At 43.7% G+C, this 22,228-nt stretch overlaps 1 protein-coding gene across 9 annotated transcripts in view; it reads left to right on the forward strand.

The window, feature by feature from the left end:
* Window positions 1–9,652: 9,652 nt before the first annotated feature.
* The window catches only part of TLK2 (tousled like kinase 2), a 148,612-nt gene continuing 136,036 nt past the window's right edge, over window positions 9,653–22,228 (forward strand). For 3 of the 9 annotated variants that reach the window (XM_049861648.1, XM_049861644.1, XM_049861649.1), the window contains exons 1-2: window positions 10,880–11,106; window positions 13,112–13,197. In XM_049861648.1, coding sequence (XP_049717605.1) covers window positions 13,117–13,197 — 81 coding nt within the window. In that variant the 5' untranslated portion in view covers window positions 10,880–11,106; window positions 13,112–13,116. The other 6 variants (XM_049861647.1, XM_049861645.1, XM_049861652.1 and 3 more) reach the window with 6 other exon arrangements.

The following is a 22,228-nucleotide window of genomic DNA, read 5'->3' on the forward strand; positions in this document are numbered from 1 at the left end:
TTTTGAGATATAAAAGAGAAACCAGCAGAGAGGCATAGAGGACCTCATACCACCAAGAAAGAAGCACTGGGAGCACAGTGCATCCTTTGGGCCCAGGGTCCCTGTGCTGAGAAGCTCCTCAACCAGGGGAAAACTGATGACAAGGACCTTCCTCCAAAGGTGACAGAGAGAGAAAGCCTTCCCCCGGAGCTAGCACCCTGAATTCAGACTCTTAGCCTACCAGATTGTGAGAAAATAAATTTCTGTTTGTTAAAGCCATCTACTTGTGGTATTTCTGTTATAGCAGCACTAGATAACTAAGACAATTGAAAACCCTATGGGCAGTTCTACTCTGTCCTGTAGGGTTGCTATGAGTCAGAACAGATTCCATGGCACACAACAATAACACACCAGTTCTTGGCCCAGGCCACACTCCCATCAGTAACCAACACTGTGGGCTGCTGTGTAGACGACATAGGTTGTGGGTCATGTGCTGGCCTCTGGGGCCAGCTGTAATGCCACCCTTCTCTTTCCCCATCACAACCACTGTTTTGGGCAGACTTTGCCCTGAAAGAGTAATTTCATCTTGCATTTACATGGTATATATATATATATATATATTTCAAACTTTCATATGTTACCTGGCTAAATCTTCACAGACACCTTGGGAGGGGGACAGGTGTTAGGTCCCAGTTTGATAGATGAGGAACTTGACTCTGATAGGTGAAGTAACTTTCCTAGAGTCAGAAAGCTACTGAGCTTATGCAGTCTAAAACCTGAGACCTTGGCAAGATACATGCAGAATCAAAAATGGCCCCTGAGAACAAAACTTTTGTATTGGGAACTTGTTAGAAATGCAAGTTCTCAGAATGGAACTTGTTCGGAATGCAAATTCTCAGCAGAAGCCCTGGATGGAAGAGATTAGCCCCTGAACAAAAGCACAAGGGATTGGCTAATCATGGGTGATCCAAACTTCTAAGAAAATGTAAGCCTAACCATTGTTTGTCAGTTTAGAAGAGGTATGGTCTGCTACCCAGAATCTAAGAGAAAACCCATTGCCACCGGGTAGATTCGGACCCAAATGATTTCCAAGGAGCAGTTGGTGGATTCGAACTGCTGACCTTTTGATTAGCAGCTGAGCTCTTAACGAGTGTGCCACCAGGGCTCCCAAATCTAAAGGGGGTTCTAAAAACCAGGTATTTGGTGTAATTCCATTCTGTTGCCCATGAGAGAAGCCCTGGTGGTGCAGTGGATAAGTGCTTGGCTGCTAACTGAAAGGTCAATGGTTCAAACCCACCAGCTGCCCCGAGGGAGAAAGATGGGGCAGTCCGTTTCAGTAAAGATTTACAGCCTTGGAAACCCTGTGGGGCAGTTCTACTCTGTCCTGTAGGGTCACGGTGATGGCAATGGGTTTGATGTTTGGTCCAAGAGAGGGACAGACACAACATCCTATCCTTTCAGGAGGCAGGGCCGTATTTCGAGGAATTAGGAACAGCAGCTGAATATGGGTTGATACAGCGGAACTGTTAAGATGATCCCATTCTTACTCTTTGTCATCAAGGAACCTTCTGATTGTGGTTTGCCTTCCTGAGTAGCTTTCCCATGAGAGAGTGTCCTGGGAAAATGATGCCACTAGACAGTCATGGTCTCCTTTTAAGATGAATGAATTAGCATCCTGGGTTGCATACCATTCTCTAGGTATTTTGATTGCGTTCTTCTGGACTTTGATTAACTCTGGGGCATGGGGGTAGGGAAGGGACTGAAGAACTGAGAACCCAGTTCTAGACTGTGGTGCATTTGACAAGAGTCTTACCGAAGCAGCTAACCAATACCCATGCCTAAGCCTTCAAAGGAAGTGGAAACTATTGGCCAGGTAGGAAAGTTGTGGAACATGAGTATGGGGTGATTAAGTAAGAAGCCAGAAATAGATGAGACAAAGTTAGCGTTAATGGAACCAAACTAAAGGAGCAGGTGGAAGGCTTTATGAACTCATGCTACCCATGGCAAAGGGTAAAATAACTGAAAAGTGGTTGGGAAACTTACTGGAAAGACTGTTTTTTGGGTCTACCTATCTGAAAAAGACCTAATCTGAAACAAGCAAATGGATAGAAATTTAGAATTCTATTATGGTCACGGAGACCAGGTGGCACAGTGGTTAAGAGCTATATAGGCTGCTAACCAAAAGGTCAGCAGTTTGAATCCACCAGCTGCTCCTTGGAAACCCTGTGGGGCAGTTCTACTCTGTGCTTGGTACTGACTTGATGGCAATGGCTTGGTTGGCTGGTTTGTTTTTATCATGGTCATAGCCAGTAAGACAAACTAAGATCCACCAGTGGTGCCCTGGAAATTCTGAGATGTGACGGGACAGGGAAACCCAAACCCACTGCCATCGAGTCGATTCTGACTCACAGCAACACTATAGAACAGAGCAGAACTGCCCCACAGAGTTTCCAAGGAGTGCCTGGCGGATTTGAACTGCTGACTGCTTGGTTAGCAGCCATAGCACTTAACCACTAGGCCACCAGGGTTTCTGGGACAGGGAAAGAGGGGCCGAATTCACTGCTTACTCTGGCTACCCAGCATAAACCCAACAGGGCAGGCGGGCAACAGCCCTGGCTCTGGAGGAGACCGTCTTGGGGAGGACTCCCCTTCAGCTGCTTACAAACTGTAACTGGGAATTCACACCTACTCTGCTTCCTTTTCCTCCCTCAAGGTAGTAAGGATTAAATGTGATAATGAACATGCTCTCATTACAGTACCTGCCCCCATACATGCTCAATAAATGGATACTTTTTGTTATAACCCCTGTGCTTTGGGACCAGGAATTAAACACAGGTTTGAGACATTGGTACTCATTACAGCATAAAGTACCTTGTTATACTAGAACCTGAGAGTGTGGTCTGCCCTGGGTACCCAGATCTGCCGTAGGTGGCTATCTCGCTCCACTGGGGAAAGCCCCCAAAACTGGCTTCAACTTTGCCTGATAGAAGCCAAGTCAGCCTGCTCTGAACCACTCAGTTCTGGTCCCAGGACCTTTCACTCACTGTTCCTGCCCCTGAGTTTGCGCCCCCATTTCATGTAGGCAACTGTTCAAATGTCGCATTGTCAGAGAGCTGTCCTGACCTCCCTATGTAGAGTAACATGCCCACCGCCCCCTGGTCTAGCACCAGATCAGATCACCCTGCTTTCCACTTCTCCATGGCACTCACTGCCCCGACATCTAATTAGGTGTTTATTGGCCATTTCTCCCCCAGATCGCAAATGCTGTAAGAGCAACACTTGGTTTGGGCTCTGCTTTGTTGGTAAACTGCGCTTCTCACTTCCTTCTGCTCAAAAGACTAACCACAGCTCCTTGTTAGTTGCCTTCAAGTTAATTCCAAGTCATGGTGGCCCCATGTGTGCAGTCAAACTGCTCCATAAGGTTGTCAAGGCTGTGACCTTTCAGAAGGAGATCACCGGGCCTGTCTTCCGAGGCACCTCTGGGTAGGTTGGAACTAACCTTTCGGCTAGTAGTTGAGCACTTAGCCCTTTGCACCACCCAGGGACTCCTATGTCATTACCACAGAAAACAGGACATACTCTATGCACTAAAACTTAACATGTAGCTGGGCCTGCTAGGTATCTGGCGGAGAGCATTATGGGGAGAGAGATATTAAGTGCAAAGGCCCTGAGGTGAGAGCAGATCAGTGAGGCTGGAGTGGAGGAGCTGGGGGTGAGAGTGGAAGAGAGGGTAATTGTGAGGTTTTTTCCAATTCTGCTCATTCCAAGTAATGAGTGAATGGAACTGACATTTGCTAAAATGAGTCAGATTTGGAGAAGGGCAAATTTTGGATGTGTTAAATTTTGAGATGCTTTCAGACATGCAAGTGGAAGTACCAGCCCTGAGTCAGGCAGTATGCTAAGTGCTTTACAGACACTATGAGCCCTGGTGGTGCAGTGGTCAAGAGCTTGGCTGCTAACCAAAAGGCTGGCAGTTTGAATCTACCAGTCACTCTTTGGAAACCCTATGGGCAGTTCTACTCTGTCCTATAGGGTTGCTATGAGTTGGAATCCACATGATGGCAGCAGGCTTTGGTTTATCTCAACTGCACAGATAAGGAAATGGAGGCACAAGAGGCTAAACAAGTGTCTCAAGGTCTCAGAATTATGTAGAAGGGCTGTGATTTGAACCCAGGCTCCTTTGCCAAGGATCCATCACCTTGAGAAGTGCTGGTCACTGAAAGAAGAGCTGAGAGAGAATTTGCCTGAAGTTGGAAAAGTCAGGAAAGACTTTGGTAAGGTAAACTCAGACTTCTTTTCCAAATTCTGGAATACCAGGACAAAGAAGGAACTCCTGAAGCTGGACCGAGATACATTTAGGACAAATAAAAGGAAGCACCATGTCGCGGGAGTGCTCAGGCTGCAATCCCTGGAGGCCCTAGAGAGGTTGCTGGCAAATCCATTTCCACATCCCTTCAGACTGTCACGTGACACCAAAGCAAGGGAAAGAAACATGGAAAATCGTTTGAGGTTATGATCATAGCTATACTTCAATTTTTCACATTTTCTAAGATTTGTTTCCATAGAAAGCATTCATAAAAAATACTAGCGATGCAACGGACAAGCCTTTCAGAGCCTTGCTACTCAGCGCGGTCCCCAGACCAGCAGCTTCAGCATCACCTAGGAGCTTGTTAGAAATGCAGAATCTCAGGCCCCACCCAGACTTAGTGAATCAGAACCTGCTAATTTTAGCAAGATCCCCAGGGGATGCATATGCTCATTAAAATTTGAGAACCTCTGGGATAGAGCAGGGGTTCATAAACTTTTTCTGTAAAGGGCCAGGGAATAAATATTTTAGGCTTTGTGGCCCTAAACCATTCCTGTTGAAAATACTCAACTCTGCCCTGGAGCACAGAGGCAGCCATAAATATGTAAACAAATGGAAGCCTCTGTGGGCCAACAAAACTCTATGGACCAAAATTTCAATGTGTCATAAAATATGTTTTTGATTTTCTTTGAACCATTTAAAAATGTAAAATTCATTCTTAGCTGCCAAGTTATACAAGAGGCAGGGGGCCTGATTTGGCCCTCAGACTGTAGTTTGCTGACCTCTGGTCAAGATTACAGAGCTCTGGTGGTGCAGTGGTTAAGAGCTCGGCTGCTAACCAAAAGGTTGGCAATTCAAATCCACCAGCTGCCTCTTGGAAACCCTATGAGGCAGTTCTACTCTGTCCTATAGGGTCGCTATGAGCCAGAATAGACTTCATGGCAGAGGGTGTTTCTTTTGGGGAAAGTCATGGGCTTGTGGATCAGATAGGCATGCTTCAACCCCAGCTCTGTGTGACTGCAGAGAACTCCTAACTTCTCGGATGCTCAGTTTCCTCCTACATGACATGGGAGTCCGTTCCCCATCTGAATGAAGCATGCAAGGTCTTACATAGCTCAGTGCCTGGCGTGTGTAGTATTCACAAGTTAGTTCTCTTCCTCTCTCTTCCCCTCCAACATTTGTTCTCCCTTCAATAGCCCCTTGTCTTCCTTGCTGAGTAATACAATTATTCAAAACCTACAGCCCTCGTATTTCTTCTGGAAAAGTTTAAAGTTGTTCCCATCTGCATCTGATGAATAATATCCCACTCTTTAATCACGTCCCTCTTCTCTGACTTGCCTTCCCACCCCTAACCAGAGTGATCTTTCTTCATTCTTCCCTATGAGCATGGGGTTCAGACCCCTTTCTCACCGTGACCCATGTCAGTGTACAAGACTGATTACTTAAGCCTAATGTGAAAAGCCAATGTAAGAAGTGAGATTTTAAATAATATACTTTGCTAGTTTCTATAAATACAATGTGTTTACTGTTGTTCCCTCTCTTTAAAGTTTTCTTTCTGAGAAAGACCACTGCGGAGGATTCAATAGCTAAGGGGTTATATTTAAGTGGAATTTATTCTTTTTTGCACCTCTATTTAAAATTTTTTTTTTTTTTTTATTTGTCTATAGCGTCGCTGTGAGTCGGAACCGACTTGGTGGCTACAAGTTTGGTTTTTTGTCTATTTTACATTTCAGCTGTTGGGAAAAACAATGCAGGGAAAAGATGATTAAATGGAAGAAGTAACATTTGGGGAGGGAGCTGAAAGGAAATTAGAGAAGGGAGGTTGCTCCCCAGGAGAGAACAGGAAGATTGTTGAAGCATCAGTAGGCTGTGGGGAAGAATGCAGCACTTGATAACTAAAGCAAACTGTGTCAAGGAGACTTGGTTCAGAAGAGCTTCTAAGGCAGGCAGGGCAGTCGTATGATATGAAACGCTTAGCTAGAGTGACTGCCAGAGTCTTATGGAGGATGAGATGATTCTTTTTTTTTTTTAATCTGAGATGCACTTGCACAGTAACTGGGCACTTTTCCATTTTGTTAGAAACCGGAAGAAGAGGAAAAATAACAGACAAACGTTTCAGGCAATGTTTCATTTTGTTATGCATAAACAAAAACTCACCAACAACGAATGCCTACTGTATGTCAGGCACAACTATAAGGCATTGTCCTTCATTACTTCAATCAAAAGATAAAGCCACTCTAGGAATTAGGTATGGTGGTTACAGTTTTCAGTTTTCATCCGAGAGTTGAAGAGATGGGATTGGAACCTGGCTCTGACTACAAACACCCAACATGTTCTATACTGTGCAGTCTACAATAATTTATAGTGGAAACATCGCCTTCACAAAATCCCTTATTTCTTCATACCATTAGCAATCCCAAATTCTCGAGGTTGTGGGAACAATAACATAAACAGATCAAGTGACTTTTACATTTTTCTCCACTTTTTTTTTTAAGCAAATGCAATGTTTTCATTACAAAAATATCAAATCCTTTTTGTTATGAAGAAAATAGTACCACTACATGACTCAGTAATTTGGCAGCCTGGTTTCTGAGGTTAAACTGTGTGCTGCCATATCAATCCAAGGACAAACGTATAAATCCTTGTCCAGAAATGTGAAGAAGTTATGTTTGGGGACCATTTATTCAGGGATTACGATGTTAGGCACACATATTATCTCATTTATTCCTCCAATAGTCCAGTAAGGTATTAACACCATTTTATGGATAAAGAAACTGAGGCTTCCAAAATCCAAACTGACTGCCGTTGAGTTGATTCCAACTCATAGCAACCCTATATGACTGAGCAGAACTGCCCCATAGGGTTTCCAAGGCTGTAATCTTTATGCAAGCAGGCTGCCAGGACTTTGTCCTGCAGAGCAGGTGGTGGGTTTGAGCCCCTGACCTTTAGGTTAGCAGCCGAGTGCTTTAAACACTGCGCTACCAGGGCTCCTTAACTGAGGTTTAGACAAATATCTTAAGGCTACACAGCTGGGAAGAGGCAGGGCTGAGGTTTCAACCAAGAACCTTGACTAGGAAGCCTGTCCTCTTAGCCACCACACTGCAGGGTCCTTTCATAAAACGACTAGAGGAGCAGCAATGCCATCAAGGTTTCTGAGCACTGTCAACCTGCTCAGTATCGTGTACCATGATCTTTTTGAAGGCGATGACGGATATTGTGGAATATTCAATATGTTGGTGTGGTACCGGTCATAGAGCAGAGTGGGGAATGGGGACAATCCTCTGCAAATGAGGGTTCAGCTGCTCTAGTTTTTCCCAGAACACCTTTTCCATGAGGTGCCTGGAAACAACCAACCAACCACAAAACACACAAAAAAGATCAGGGTGGTGGTTTCAAAATTAAATGTTAGGAAAACACTGAATGCCCATAACCTCCTTTTGGAGACTTACATGTGCGTACCAGCGTATCATAAGCTCTGACTTTAACCCGGAGTTCCACAGGTTACTCGGCCAATGTGACCCTTATTCCTTTTGAAGCATATTAGTGTATCCAGACCTGCAGAACACACCTTGGGCAACACCAGAACTAGTCTGAGGTATGTCTAGCCCTGTGGTCCTGTGACTGTGACTCTGGAGGACTTGTCATTCTCTCCTTTGAAGGTTGGAAGGACCAGGTGATCAATGTGAACATCTTTCAGTTCTGACTGAAAACCCTATTCGTGTTTGAGCCATTCACAGCTGGTGGGAATTGTGTCCTTGCATGGGAGCTTGCCACATTGGCCATTCCATGAAAAAATGGAGTTGAATATACTTTAAACATGTTGGTTCACGTACCCAAGGTTAAATGATGTAAGAGGAACCATCGGACAACAGAATTTCTTTTGAAAATGTTTCTCTTTCGCTGGGAAAGGGTGAGCCAGATTTTCTATATCCTTCTGCCTACTGTTGATATTTGATATTTTCATTACATGATGCTTATAAATAGAAGCACCCAATCTCTGTGGTAAGCAAATGCATTAAATTCCTACAGGCAATTCCTAGTGGGATGGGTGTTAAATCTAGACTGGGGCTGTGCATAGGCCTGACACGTGGAGAAGAACCACCAGACAAAGTAAGGCTAACAATCTCATCTTTCCCTCTGTTCCAATAATTACTTTCAATAGTTATTTTTAAAAATGGTCATAGACTTTTAGACCTGGAAAGGACTTTGGAAATCTTCTATTCCAAACCCCTCCTTCAAAGTTGAGGTGGAGGAAGCTTGAAAAGTTTAGGTAACAGGCCCACACAGTTTATGGAGAAGAGCTGGATTGACTCAGCTGACTGACAGTGCCATTTCTCTCATATCCTCCTCATTTAAGACATTCCAGTATCATTTTAAGGAATTAGTTTCTTGATCTTTCCCTAAAATGAAAGAACTTGCCTCATTTGCTTTTCTTTGACACTCTGGGATGGCCCAGTAGGCAAGCCATGTGCACACTAACAGCCCTTTGGTTCTCTTGCCCTATCATAAAGTATGGAGTTCCTGAGTGGTGCAAACAACACACTAGGCTGCTAACCAAAAGGTTGGAGGTTGAGTCCACCTAGAGGAACCTTGAAAGAAAGGCCTGACCACCTAATTCCAAAAAATCAACCACTGAAAAAATCAGTGGAGCATAGTTCTACTCTGACACACATAGGGTCACCATGACTCAGACCCCAGGGCAACTAGCTTATCATAGGGTAGAGGCTGCTGCCCCTTGATAGCCCTCTGCCTTATGCCCTTTTTTGATCCTCCGACCCAAATTTGCTTTCCCATCTTCTTCAGTTATCTTTGGAAGCATGCCTGTGCACTTCCCAATTAGTCAGGGATCCGGAGGATGATGACTTTCAGTTTAATGGAGTTTTTCCATAGTGCTTCAATTTGCCCCAAGGGTTTGGAAGGTAACAAAAAGTAAACTGCCATCCTTTGCCCTTTCCAGTCTGAGTTCCGTTAATATAAGGAAGTTTTGAAATAAGGGCAGAAACTTCACTTGGAGTTCTTGCCTACCCCCGGAAAAGTTCAAGGCTGTTGTTCAATATCTGAAAATTTCCCCTGTGATTTGCTTGTAGTCCTTAAGTCATCTTCAGACGTCGGATAAAGGAAGCATCAGAGGAAAATAAAATGTTGGATATTTGCATTGAACTCAGTTTCCTGTGCCATGGGGACTCGGTGGAGAATGTGAATTTTTGCTTTGGCGCTTGGTGATCAGAGTGGGAGCCCTTTCGTAAGTAGGAAGCCCTCCTTGCGTACAAAAGCTCGCCCGTTCCTATTTCTCATTTCTCAAAAGAAATTCTGTGAGGGGCAGGCCTGTTTTTTCCATTCCAGTTATTTCCCCTCATATCCCCCAAGTACCCAGGAAGATCATGTTTTTAACCAAAGGTTGAAATGGAACCTCTCCCTGGGTGCTCGGAGAGAGTCCCTCTGGGGCAGCGCCCCCCCTTCTGGAGGGCAGCATCCTGGTGGGGGTGGGGGCTCCGCTTCGATCCCAGGGCACCTTTTGTCCCTGGAGACAACCTGCCAACCAGGTATGTGGAGGGTAAGCGCTACCCGTTTTCCTGGGTGGCAGGTGTGGGGCTGGGAGTGGGAAGATTGCTTTGGAGAGCGGCAGGGAGTGGGAGCCGGTGAACATGGGTGGGCACAATGAACTCCCTAACTGCGTCTCCGGGGAACTTCGGGCGGGGTCCACCGGCTCACGGACTTTCTTCCTCTAAATCCATCCCTAGGCCGAGCAACCCCACTGCTCACCCAAATTCGTGCTGATGAGGGATTAGGCGGGCGCGGGGTTCGGCGAGGCGGATCTGGGAAAGGCCAGGCCGGGGCGGCGAGGCCCCTCCAGCCTCGGTCCGCGGCCCGGGGCGCCGGTCCCACTCCTTGGCCGGGGCCGGTCCCGCGGGGCAGGGGCCGGTAATACAAACACAGCAGCAGGGCCTCCGGGACTCGGGCGGCGAAGCGGGCACGGGCCGGTGGTGGGGCGCCCCCGGGGCGGCCAGACCTCCCCTCATGCCGCAAACCGGCTGCCGGCGCCACCCGGCCGCCCGCCCTCTGCCGCTCGGCGAGGCGGCGGCCTCCTCCGTCGGGCGCGGGGTCCCCTGGTTAACCCCTGCCCGCCCTCCCGGCCGCTGATTGGAGGAGGCGGGGCGCCCGGGCAGTGGGGACCCCTCCACCTTCCTTCTCCCCACCCCTCCCCCACCTTCCTTCTCCCCACCCCTCCCCCACCTTCCTTCTCCCCACCCCCTCCCCCCCCACCGCCGACTCTTCCTCCACCCCCCCAGGACCCCCCCCGCCTCCCAGCCGTGCAAATCTCGCGAGGAAACACGCGGTTTCACTAGTGTGTTTACACCGATCACTACTAATCCGGACCGAACCGATCCGGATTAAGGGGCCGGAGGCGGGTCCCAGGCACCAGCGGTTCCGATCCCCCAGTCCTCCGCGCCGCACCCGAGTGGCCCCCAGCCGAGCGGGCCCCTACCTCCCGGCCCGGCCTGGGCCCTCCTGCGCCTCTCTTGGCCTTTGTCCGGCGCCAGGAGGCCGGTCCCGCGCCCCCCGCGGCCGCCCGGGCCCGGGCCCGCGTCAGGCGCCTGGCTCTGTACGCGAGCCCGGGGATCTGCGGCCTCCGCGGCCCCTCCCCCGCCTGCCCTCTCGTGGAGCCCGGCGCCGGCGGCGGCTGCCCGGGCGGGGGGTTGCGGCGCTCAGGAGAGGCCCCGGCTCCGCCCCGGGCCTGCCCAGGGGGAGAGCGTAGCGGCCCGCAGCTGGGTCGGGTCGGGGCCCCTCCCGGGAGGAGCGTGGAGCGGCGGCGGCGGCAGGTGAGAGTCTGAGCCCCCGGCGGGAGAGGGCGCCGGGCCTGAGGCATTAACCGTCCCGGGGACCCCCTCGGCCTTGGGAGGCTGCGGTCAGGGCCCACCCGGGGGCCGGCGCCGGGCCGCACCTTCTTGGCGCTGAGGCGGAAGGGGCTCCCCGAGGGCTGCGGGTCGCCGAGGGGCCGGGCCGAGGATGGGGGAGGCCCAGGCAGCCCCGGCCTGGGAGTGGGGCCGGCGGCCGGTGGAGAGAAGGGGGCGCCGCAGCAGCTGGAGGCTCCGGCAGCCTCCAGGGCGCCCCCGAGAGCTAGTCCGCCCTCCCGTCGTGACAGGTGGGCCTGGAGTTGGGGAAAGTTTGGAGCCGGCGGGCGGCGAGGGGCGCCAGGACCAGGCCCCATCGGTCCTGCTTCCCGGCTGTGGGCCACAGGGAGGATCCCGGTCCAGGGCCCCGCTGGAATGAGACCGAGAGGCTGTTTCCTTAACATGAATTGACATTAAATGGAATAACCACTGGCGCGTCATTTTCCAGGCCCGGCCTGGGGTTGGAACCTTGGGAAATGTTTAAGAGATCCTGGGGTTTGAGGGAGGCTGCAACCTCTGCCATTCTGGCCTCGATTAGGGCAGAGCGAGACGCGAGGAAGGCCACTTAGGGGAAACTCAGGGTCGATCTCCTTTTATCTTTCTCTGTCTCTCTCTCTTTTTTTTTTTTTTTAAAGATGCCTTTCTACACTTCCGAGAATTTCCTAATTCCTTCTCTAACCTGTACTTGTGTGTGTGAGTGAAACTTTAATTTGTCACCTTCTCATTTCCCTTTGCCCCCCACGCTCTCAGTCCAGGAAGGGAAATGAAACTGGAGGACTCGTAGGGGTTGTTACTGGACATTGTGGAGTTGTTAGATTGCAGAGGAGAATGTTTGATGCGTGTTGTCAGAGAACTTTTAAATCATGCCATCATTCCGGTAACGTTCTATGTTGTGCTATTCTCCTTTTCCACTTTTAATATTAAAGAGAGATTTCCAGTGGGTCTTGGAAGAGTTGATCTCTTGCATAGAATGAACATGTTTGCTCAAAGTGCATTAACTGGTCGTGGAAGGAGTTTAAAGATGGTGTCCTCTTGCCCCTCCCTGCTTGGAAGGAGTGCTAAAGCAGATGTGTAGAGTCTAGAGAAACCTACTGCTCCTGGGAGTGGCCAGAAAAAGATTTTGTAAAGGAATGGTTATGGAGCTGTATTAGACCAAAGTGAACACAGGTTGATGATTTTGCTGTGGGTTCCCTATTAAATTTAAAATAATTCCTTTTTTGGGGGGAAGCTACTGTGAACTCTTCAGAGAAAGGAGCTATATAGTAGTGTTTTTTGGAGTTATTTGTAGCTTCTGATTCATGTTATATTCTTTTGAAATTATTATTAATGATTCATATTTTTAGTTTAAGAACCAGTTCTTGTGTGTTTGTGAAAGGAAAATCAGAAAGTACTTAGCTAGCTTTACAGGTTGATAGAAGGAATTTTCTTTTTGCAAGCTCGTTCTTATTTTGTTTTTCCCCTCTGCTCAAATTTTACAGAGACTATATGAAGGGTTTGAGTTCTTTGGCTGTTAAAATCAAATCAGCACTGCAGAAGAATAAGTGGCCCTCCTAGGATAGGACTTTGGAGTTGCTTTCTAATTTTAAAGGTACTGCTTGGTGTATGGAAACCCTGGTGGTATAGTGGTTAAGAGCTACAGCTGTTAACTAAAAGGTTGGAAGTTCGAATCTACCAGCTGCTCCTTGGAAACCATATGGGACAGTTCTTCTCTATCCTATAAGGTCGCCATGAGTCGGAATTGACTCAGTGGCAACGGGTTTGGTTTCAGGTACTTGGTGTATTTGGTGCAACGTATTAGAATTCATCACTTGTATGCTGTATTTACTTGCTTGTGACCATTCAGTGAAATAATTACTGTGAGTTTTGTCATATCGAAAAATTGGTTCCTCACTTTGAATTTTCATGGTCTCACAGCCTACTTTTTCTTTTTCAGCAGAAATGATGGAAGAATTGCATAGCCTGGACCCACGACGGCAAGAATTATTAGAGGCCAGGTTTACTGGAGTTGGTGTTAGTAAGGTGGGTAAAATGACAATGAATACTGTTCATAGGCGAAACACATTTTAAAAAATGATGACGAACAGTTTGGGTAGACAATACTGAAAGTCAGTCAGCTCACAGAACAGAAAGTTTGACTCACGGTTCCAGTGAACTTTGAAACCCTACCAGTCATTCCAACAGTTGTTTAACAGTATGTTTGAAGGTGTTCTGCATGGGTCTTTTTGCAAGGATATTAACAAGATGTCTTTCTAGAGTCTATGCCATATTTTATCGAAACTTTTTAGTCATTCTGAAAAAACTTTACAGATAAGGCATTGTTACACGGGACTTCTGGAATAGTTACATGGTAGAGAAGGAAAAATCTGCCTCTGCTAAGTCAGTCAGTACTCTAAATCTGCAGTTCAGTAGATTCCTGCAGCTTGTACCTTCAGGCTACTTTGTCTGCAGTTCAGTAGATTCCTCCAGCTTGTACCCTCAGACTACTTTGTCTCTCTTCCTATTTTTCCTTCTTGCTCGCTGTCTTTATTTTTGTCATGTAGCGTATGAAATAAGAGTTTTTTTTGCCCCCATTATTGGACATGTGTTACAGCTTCCCATGCATCCTTATCTACCTGCTACTTCATCCCTCTGCACATAGCATGATTTTAATATAAGACGGAAGAAGCCTTTATGATTTTGATACAGCAAGTAGAGCATATCTCTGCTGATGTTTTATTCAGGAGCCTCACCAATCCAAGATTGTTGCATTACTTGGGCTTGAGATGTGTGAATTTTTGATCTTTGACTTCGTGTGATATATTTCTTCCTGCCTTTTTTTTTTAGAAATCCCATTTTTCACAGTTGGCAGTAAGGATCATTGTCTTTGAGCTTGTCATTATCGTAACAACTGTGGAGTAGAGCTTGAGCGTTATTTCATGAAAACAAACCTAGATGTTAGTCTCATATATCAGTTAGTAGCTTCTTAAAGGAGATGTTTGTCAAGGCTTAGTTGGAAAAGTCAGCCCCTTTGATGGATCTCCTGATTCTGGTGAACTTGATAGTTTTTGTTCATGTAACAAATACTGAGTGCCTGTTGCATGCTAAGCATTGTGCAGGGTGTTAGAGGTGGCACCTCAGCACAGGGTCTCCAAGCTGAAAGTATGGAGAGGGAGAGGAGAGATTCTGTGATGAGAGCTATCAGAGCTATGTCAAATGTGTAACAAGATTTGTTACATATTTTATAGTTCTTGATTTCTTTGGCCACTTAAATAACTGACTTTTGTAGCACTCTGGAGTGGCGTCATACCTGAGTGTTGTTATATATTGAAGCTACATACACTAATGTGAATTCTGTGACGTGAAGCAGCTTCAACTAGCAATGAGCAGTGTATTTGAGTGTTCTTATTTCATCTCTGGTTCAATTGATTGTTTAATAATGACCTTTGATGTGTCTTTTAACTTGAGAATTCAGCATAAGGCTCATATCCAATCTATCTGTTCAAATAAATGGCCACCTATTGAGCCCTGGTGGTACAGTGGTTAAGCATTTGGCTGCTAACCAAAGGGTCAGCAATTTGAATCTTCCAGCCACTCCTTCGAAACCCTATGGGGCAGTTCTGCTCAATCCTATAGAGTTGGTATGAGTTAGAATTAACTGGATGGCAATGGGTATTTTTTTTTTTACTGAGTCAAAGTAAGTTTCTGTTCAAATTGTATATGGTTTAAACTCATTGGGCTTTGTTAGGGTATTTTTATTTTGCTTTATTTTTAGGTTCATGATGGTTATATCCAAATACACTTTTGATGGAGTAGGGCGTCAGTGATGGGATTGAGTGACAGGTCCAGCTTCAAATCATGTAACTAAGGTGCCAGCAAACTTTAATGCAGTAACCTATCTGTTTAATAGGAAGTTCTGTTTTAGTGTCTGTACGGAGAAAGCAGTTTGTTTATATAGTTTATTTAATGCGATTAAAACCAAAAAACCCACTGCCGTCGAAGTCGATTAGTTGTATGTAATTTTGATGTTTTCATCATGGTAAGTATATTGATTACAGTAAATATGTTTTTCAGGGACTAGCAAGAGAAGTTTTTTTCCCCGTAGAAAAATTATTCCGTAGTTGCATAGTTAGGAAGAAGAAAAGAAAATGTTCATTTTGTATGACTTCTTTTACCCAGAAGACATTGTATCTTGCCGGCCATTGATTTGAAATGGGGGTGAGGAGGGAGCGATGGTACTGGGAGAAAAGGGTACTTTTGGAAAAACTTCTCCTCCTGACCTTGAATTCTTCATTATGGGTCATAATTTTCCATTGAGGATGTCGATGTGTTGATGGCCGATTACCGTTTTGCAAAGATGGAGAGCCTGTCAGCCCTTGCTGTTCCAAATGGGAGAACTGGGTGACTTTCCTGTGATAGTGCCATCTAGTGGGACTGGTGCAATCTCTTGGGCTGTCTCCTTTCTCCTAACTATTCGTAATATTTCCAGTATTTTTTGATGTCCATAGAAGGAAGAAAGTCAGTGCCACTGTGGATGCTTTCCTAGTGGATAAGAGTGTTACAAGTAGCTGTCGTCTTTGAACTTTATGGTTATTATAAATGTCCTGTCATATTGCTCAAGTTTTTTACACCTGCAAATTAGAAATAATCGTAAAACTTCGACTAAAACAAAATGGCCAAGCAACCAAGTTTATTGCTTGTATTTTAAATTGTCCATTTAGATTTTTTTATTTGCAGGTTTTTTTACTTTCTTGCATATTGCATTTATATGCATTCAGATTTTCTATTAGCATATTTAATTCTTAATCACAGTGATGCAAAAATTCTTTGGGCTTTGGGTTGCACTGTCTAGTTTTTGTTTTCCGTCATTTGTGAGTTGATGATGGGCACATGTGGCCACATTGCGCTCAGAAGTCTGTAGCAGACTCTCCTTCTGTAGCCTAGCTGCTGCTTAGACTCTATGGTAATGTATTTGCTTTTTTTTTGAGTAATCATCCTGTTACCATTTTTGAGGTGATAAGGTTAAATTAAGGAGCTCTGGTGATGCAGTGGTCAAGCACGTAGCTGCTAACCGAAAGGTTGGCAGCTCAAACCTACTAGCCACTCTACGGGAAAAAGATGCAGCAATCGGCTTCTGTAAAGATTTGCAGCATTGGAAATCCTAGGGGGCAGTTCTGCTCTGTCCTGTAGGGTCACTGAGTTTTGATTTTGGTAAGGTTAAATTGGTTTGTGAACCTATATCTTCGTTTCTTGTTGACCTGACATGTGAGCTCTCCTACTTTGTTTTTAACAATCTCTTCCTTTAAGCACTGGATAATCCACTTTTAGTAAAGTGAAACTGACAGTACCCTGTATTCATTGGTTTTCAGTGAGGCCCTATTGCAGTTTATATTTCCTGCTCTGCTCCCTTTTGGCAATTTAAGTACAGGTAGTCTCTGTGATTCTGGAGACCATGTGGAAAGTAGGTGGTGTTCATGCAATGTTGACTATTAATGGTATAAATAGTTATTTAGTACATACTGTGTCCCAGGTACTGTTTTGCATGCTTTAATATGATAAAAGCAATAAGAAGTGAATTTAGGTCTTTGATAACAGGACACTGCTCTTAACAGACCTCCACTTGATCAGTTTACTGGACTCATGGGCATTCTCCATTCTCTTTTTCTAAGGCATAACTGACTGATGCCCACTGGACTGCTCTACCAATTGAATGTTAGACTTATCAAGGACCAGTTTATGACCACTTGGACTTCTTACTGAAATCACCAAATTTAATATAAAATTGCATAAACCAATGATACATGATTGCAAAATCAAAGAATAGTTTTTCTATGAAAACTAAATTAACTGCCGTGGAAAGACTAAATATAAGGTAACTAAGAAGGAGACATTTGTAAAAGTTTATTTTTAAATCAAGAAGAATTCCTGCTTTAGATCCTTGGCAAGTATCTGTTAAGTTCTCGCTTCACTGTTAGAGAAACTGAAGCAGAATTTGTAGACGATGCATTATGGGTGTGGTTGGTCTGAGATAGTGTGGAACTGCAGCCAGTGTACCTATAATTCAAAAGGCCTGAACTCCTACATCAAAAGACTGGCAAAAGAATATGTATTTACATGTTTCAAGTTCAAAGAAAATATTTAAGATGTCATTTTTTATATTCCTCACTCTAACTTAATTTTTTGATTAATGGTCCAGCCATTGGTTTCAGTTTTATTGAATAAAAAGGATTATGAAGTTTATGGCATTGAACTAATAAAAGAGCAAAATGAGAAGCCACAAAAGTAGGACTGTTTGTTTCGGAACAATAAGAATCTCCACTTTATAGATCCTGAAGCAAAGATAAATTTTTAGAAATCACAGTCTTTAGTACCACTTAGTAGATATTTGATACCTTCTTGAAGAAAAATGGTGTTTTTCTACCTTTTATAAATTTGTAAGTCTGTTACATAATCACATTAAATTATCAAATGTGACTTCTGAAAATATACCTCTGATACCTTTCTCTCCCGTCATGTGTTTAAGTGCATCAATTAAAAGATTTTAGTTATGAACAATAGCTAACCGTGTTAGTTGTTTAACGTATTAATGCCTTTTGCTTTTTTTTTTTTTAATTGTACTTTAGGTGAAAGTTTACGGAGCAAATTAGTTTCTCATTAAACAATTAATACACATATTGCTTTGTGATATTGGTTCCCAACCCAAGACTTGTCAACACTCTCTCCTTCTCTGTCTTGGGTTCCTCATTTCCATTCATCCAGCTGTCCTGCCCCACCCTGCATTCTTGTCATTGCCCCTGGGCTGCTGTGCCCATTTAGTCTCATATACATGGTTGAACTATGTGTGTTACTGTTTGTTTTATAGGCCAGTCTAATCTTTGGCTGAAGGGTGAGCCTCAGGAGTGACTTCAGTATTGAGTTAAAAGGGTGTATGGGGGCCATACTCTCAAATTTTCTCCAGTTTCTGTCAGACCAGTATGTCTGGTCTTTTTTTGTGAGTTAGAATTTTGTCCTCCTTTTTTCTCCAGCTCTTTCTGGGACCCTCTATTGTGATCCCTGTCAGAGCAGTTGGTGGTGGTAGCCAGGCACCATCTAGTTGTGCTGGACTCAGTCTGATGGAGACTATGGTAGTTGTGGTCCATTAGTCTTTTTTTTTTTTTTTTAATATGTTTAGGTGTTTTACATTTAATTCATGATTAGAATATTTCAATAAGCATAAATGTTGTATAATAGTCTACACTTACAGACTTGAATTTTACAAGTGAATTTTAGGAAATTTTGGTGACAAATTTGCCATACTTGCCCTCGTACTGTTCTTTTCCCCTCATCTCACAAATAGTCAATTATCAGCTCATGTCAGTTCTTTTTCTGGAGGTTCTCAAGCATTTGTCCACCCCCATCGCTGTTGCCTTAATCCATCTCTTCATTCATAACTGTATTGGCCAAAGATTGGAGATTCAAGTCCATTCAGAGGTACCTTGGAAGAAAGACTTGGTGATGTACTTCTGAAAAATCAGTCATTGAAAACCCTATGGAGCACTATAGGGTCAACTGTGAGTTGGAATCGACTCGACAGCACTGGGTTTTCTGGGTTACGGAACACTTTGACACACAAGGGGTTGCCGTGAGTGAGAATTGCCAAGGTGGCAACTGGTGTTTCCTACTCCATTCATCTTTCCCTATGCTGCCACCAATTATTTCTAAAAATGCCAGTATTATTGTATTGCTCACTTGCTTTAAAGTCACCGTATTGCCTACTAGATAAAGTTAAAACTCCCTATCATACTTTTCAACCTCATGGTCAGTTGTCTGCTCTCCTACCCTACCAAATCACCCTATACTGTGCCATCCCAAACTATTATTGATCTCCTAACCTGTAATGTTAGCAGATATGCTCATGGTGTATTCTCTACTTTTCTATTTTTGTCTGATGAGCTTTTAGTTTACTCTTCAAAGCATATTCCAGATGTCCCTCTTTTATAGCTTTTCCAGATACCCCCACCAATCTAGTTGGATTATCTTATCAGCATTTGGTAACCTACTTTTACTGTAAACCAAAAGAACCAAACCTTTTTCTGTTGAGTCGATTCCCAACACTTAGCGACCCTATAGGACGGAATAGAGCTGCCTCCATAGAGTTTCCAAGGAGCGGCTGGTGAATTTGAGCCGCTTTTAATATAACACATATCATTTATTTGTTTTCCACTACTAGTCTCCTTGAGGGCATAGATAATATGTTATTTATCTCTGACTATTCAAATGTTCAACACGTATAAATTGAATAAATCTTGGTTGAATCAGAAAAGATGAAAATAGAGTCATTAGTCACCTATATAGACTTGTTAGCGGTGTTCCACTCTACTCTTTGTTTTAATCCAGTCTGACAACGTTTGTCTTTTAGTTGGAAGATTTAATTCATTTACATTTAGCGAAAGAACGTATATCTGGGCATAAATCTTCCTTGTTTTCTTTTTAAACCTCTCTTATGCTCTGTTTGCCTTCTTTTAGAAATGGTTTTATTTTTTTTTTTTTTTCATTTGTTGATTGGCTCTCTATGAAAGATAGAAAACTAAGCATTCAGAGCTTTCCACTTGAAGTCAAGAACAAGACAAGGGTGCCTGCTGTTACCATTTCTATTCAATATTGTGTTACAGAAGTCCTGATCAGAGCAATAAGACAAGAAAAAGAAATAAAAGATATCCAGATTGGCAAAGAAGAAATAAAATTATCTCTCTTCTTGGATGATATGATCCTATATATACAAAGCCCCAAAGAGCCTACAAGAAAACTTCTAGAGCTATTAGAGGAATTTAGCAAAGTTATAGGGTAGAAGGACAAAAAACAAAAATCAGTTGAATTTCTATACACCAGCAATGAGAAGTCTGAAAGGGAAATTAGGGAAACAGTTCCATTTACAGTAGCATCTAAGACAATAAAATACCTAGGAAAAACTCTAACCAGGGATGTGAAGGACTTATACAATGAAAACTCTAAAACAGTACTGAAAGAGATTAAAGAAGACTTTAATAAAGGGAAGAATGTTCCATGTTCATGGATTGGATGACTTAATATTGTTAAGAAGTCAGTACTACCCAAAGCAATCTATAGATTCAACTCAATCCTGATCAAAATTCCAACAGTCTTTACAGAAATAGAAAAAACAATCTTCAGCTTTATATGGAATGGCAAGAGGCCTCAAATAGCTAAAACAATGTTGAAAGAGAAGAACAAAGTAGGAGGACTCACACTTCCTGATTTTAAAACATACTTTACAGCTACAGTGATCAAAACAGCCTGGTACTGGTATAACAATAGGCATGTACACCAATGGAATAGAATTGAGAGTCTAGTATTATCTCACATGTCTAAGGTCAGCAGATTTTTTGACAAGGGTACTAAGTACATTTGATGGGGAAAGAAAAGTCTCTTCAATAAATGGTGCTGGGAAAGTTGGATTTCTACATGCAGAAAAATGAAACAGGATCCATGCCTCACACTGTACACAAAAACAAATTCAACATGGATTAAGGACCTAAATGTGCAAACTAAAACTGTAAAATTCTTAGTAGGAGAACAGGCAAGGGCAACACTATCAGGCCTAGCTTTCAGCAGTAGATTATCTAACATAATAACAAAAGAAAAAACAGCAAAATACAAAATAAATAAATGGGACAAATAAAAATTAAAAACTTGTACATCAAAAGCCTTTACCAAAAAAATGAAAAGACAAGCTACTGACTGAAAGAATATCTTCAGAAATCGTATATCTGACAAGAATCTAATAAGCAAAATATATATGCAACTTTCACACATTAACAACAAAAAGACAATGCAGTCATAAAATGGGCAAAGGACTTGAATAGACATTTCACCAAAGAGGTCATTCAAGTGGTCATCAAACACATGAAAAGATGCTCAGCATCATTAGCTGTCAGAGAAATGCAAATCAAAACCATAATGAGATACTGTTTCACTCCCGTTAGGATGGCTGAGATTAAAAAATCAGAAAATAACAAATGTTGGTGAGAATGTGGGGAAATTGGAACCCTATCTGTTGCTGGTAGAAATGCAAAATGGTACCGCCAATGTAGGAAACAGTATAGCGGTTTCTCAAAACACTAACTATAGAACTACCATATGACCCAGCAATTCCACTCCTAGGTATATACCCAAAAGACTTGAAAGCAGATACTCACAAAGAGATGTGGACACCAGTGTTCATGGCAGCAGTAACAATAGCCAAAAGGTGGAAGCGACCTAAATGCCCTTCAGCAGATGAATAAAGAGACAAAATATGGTATATGCGTACAATGGAATACTGCTCAGCCAATGGGAAAAATGAAGTCTTGATACAGGCTACAGTATGGATAGAGCTAGAAGACATGCTGAGCAAAATAAGCCAGTCACAAAAGGACAAATATTGTATGAACTTGCATGAAAAGACAAGAAAAGGCAAATGTATAGAGAACAAAGTTTATTAGTGGTTACCACAGGTGGGAGGGAAGGGGAAAGGGGGATTAACGAAGATGAGAAAATCGCACTGATTAAGGGTAGAGTTGCACAGCCAGTTGTTTTAATTGTTGTCAGTAAGTTGTACACCTGTGAAAAGTTGAATTGGCAAAAGTGTGATATATTTACAACAACAACCAAAAAAAAAAAAAAATGAATAGCTGCTGAGGCTGCTTATGTACAACCAAATGCCTCATGGGATTTGGTTCCTTGATTGGGAGGTTTAGGGTCATGGTTTCATGGGACATCCCAGTTAATTGGCCTAATAATGTATATAGTGCCTCTTTTCTACCTCCTAGTTCATTGCATATTGTCTGGGGTCTTAAAAGCTTGCAAGTGGCCATCTATTCACTTGGAGCAACAGAGGAAGAAGGAGAGTCAGGAGCAGGAGAAGGATATGGAATGTGTGGCTAATTGTCTCCATGAACAACTGCCTCCTTTGCCACGAGACTAGAACTGGATGATGCCTGATTACCATTACTGAACATTTTGATCAAAGATTCCATACAAGAATCCTGATAAAAAAGGGGGAAGTATAGAACAGAATTTCAAATAAAATTTCAAATTC

This window comes from Elephas maximus, chromosome 19 (assembly GCF_024166365.1).
Source record: "Elephas maximus indicus isolate mEleMax1 chromosome 19, mEleMax1 primary haplotype, whole genome shotgun sequence".
In the NCBI taxonomy this organism is placed as follows: Eukaryota; Metazoa; Chordata; class Mammalia; order Proboscidea; family Elephantidae; genus Elephas; species Elephas maximus.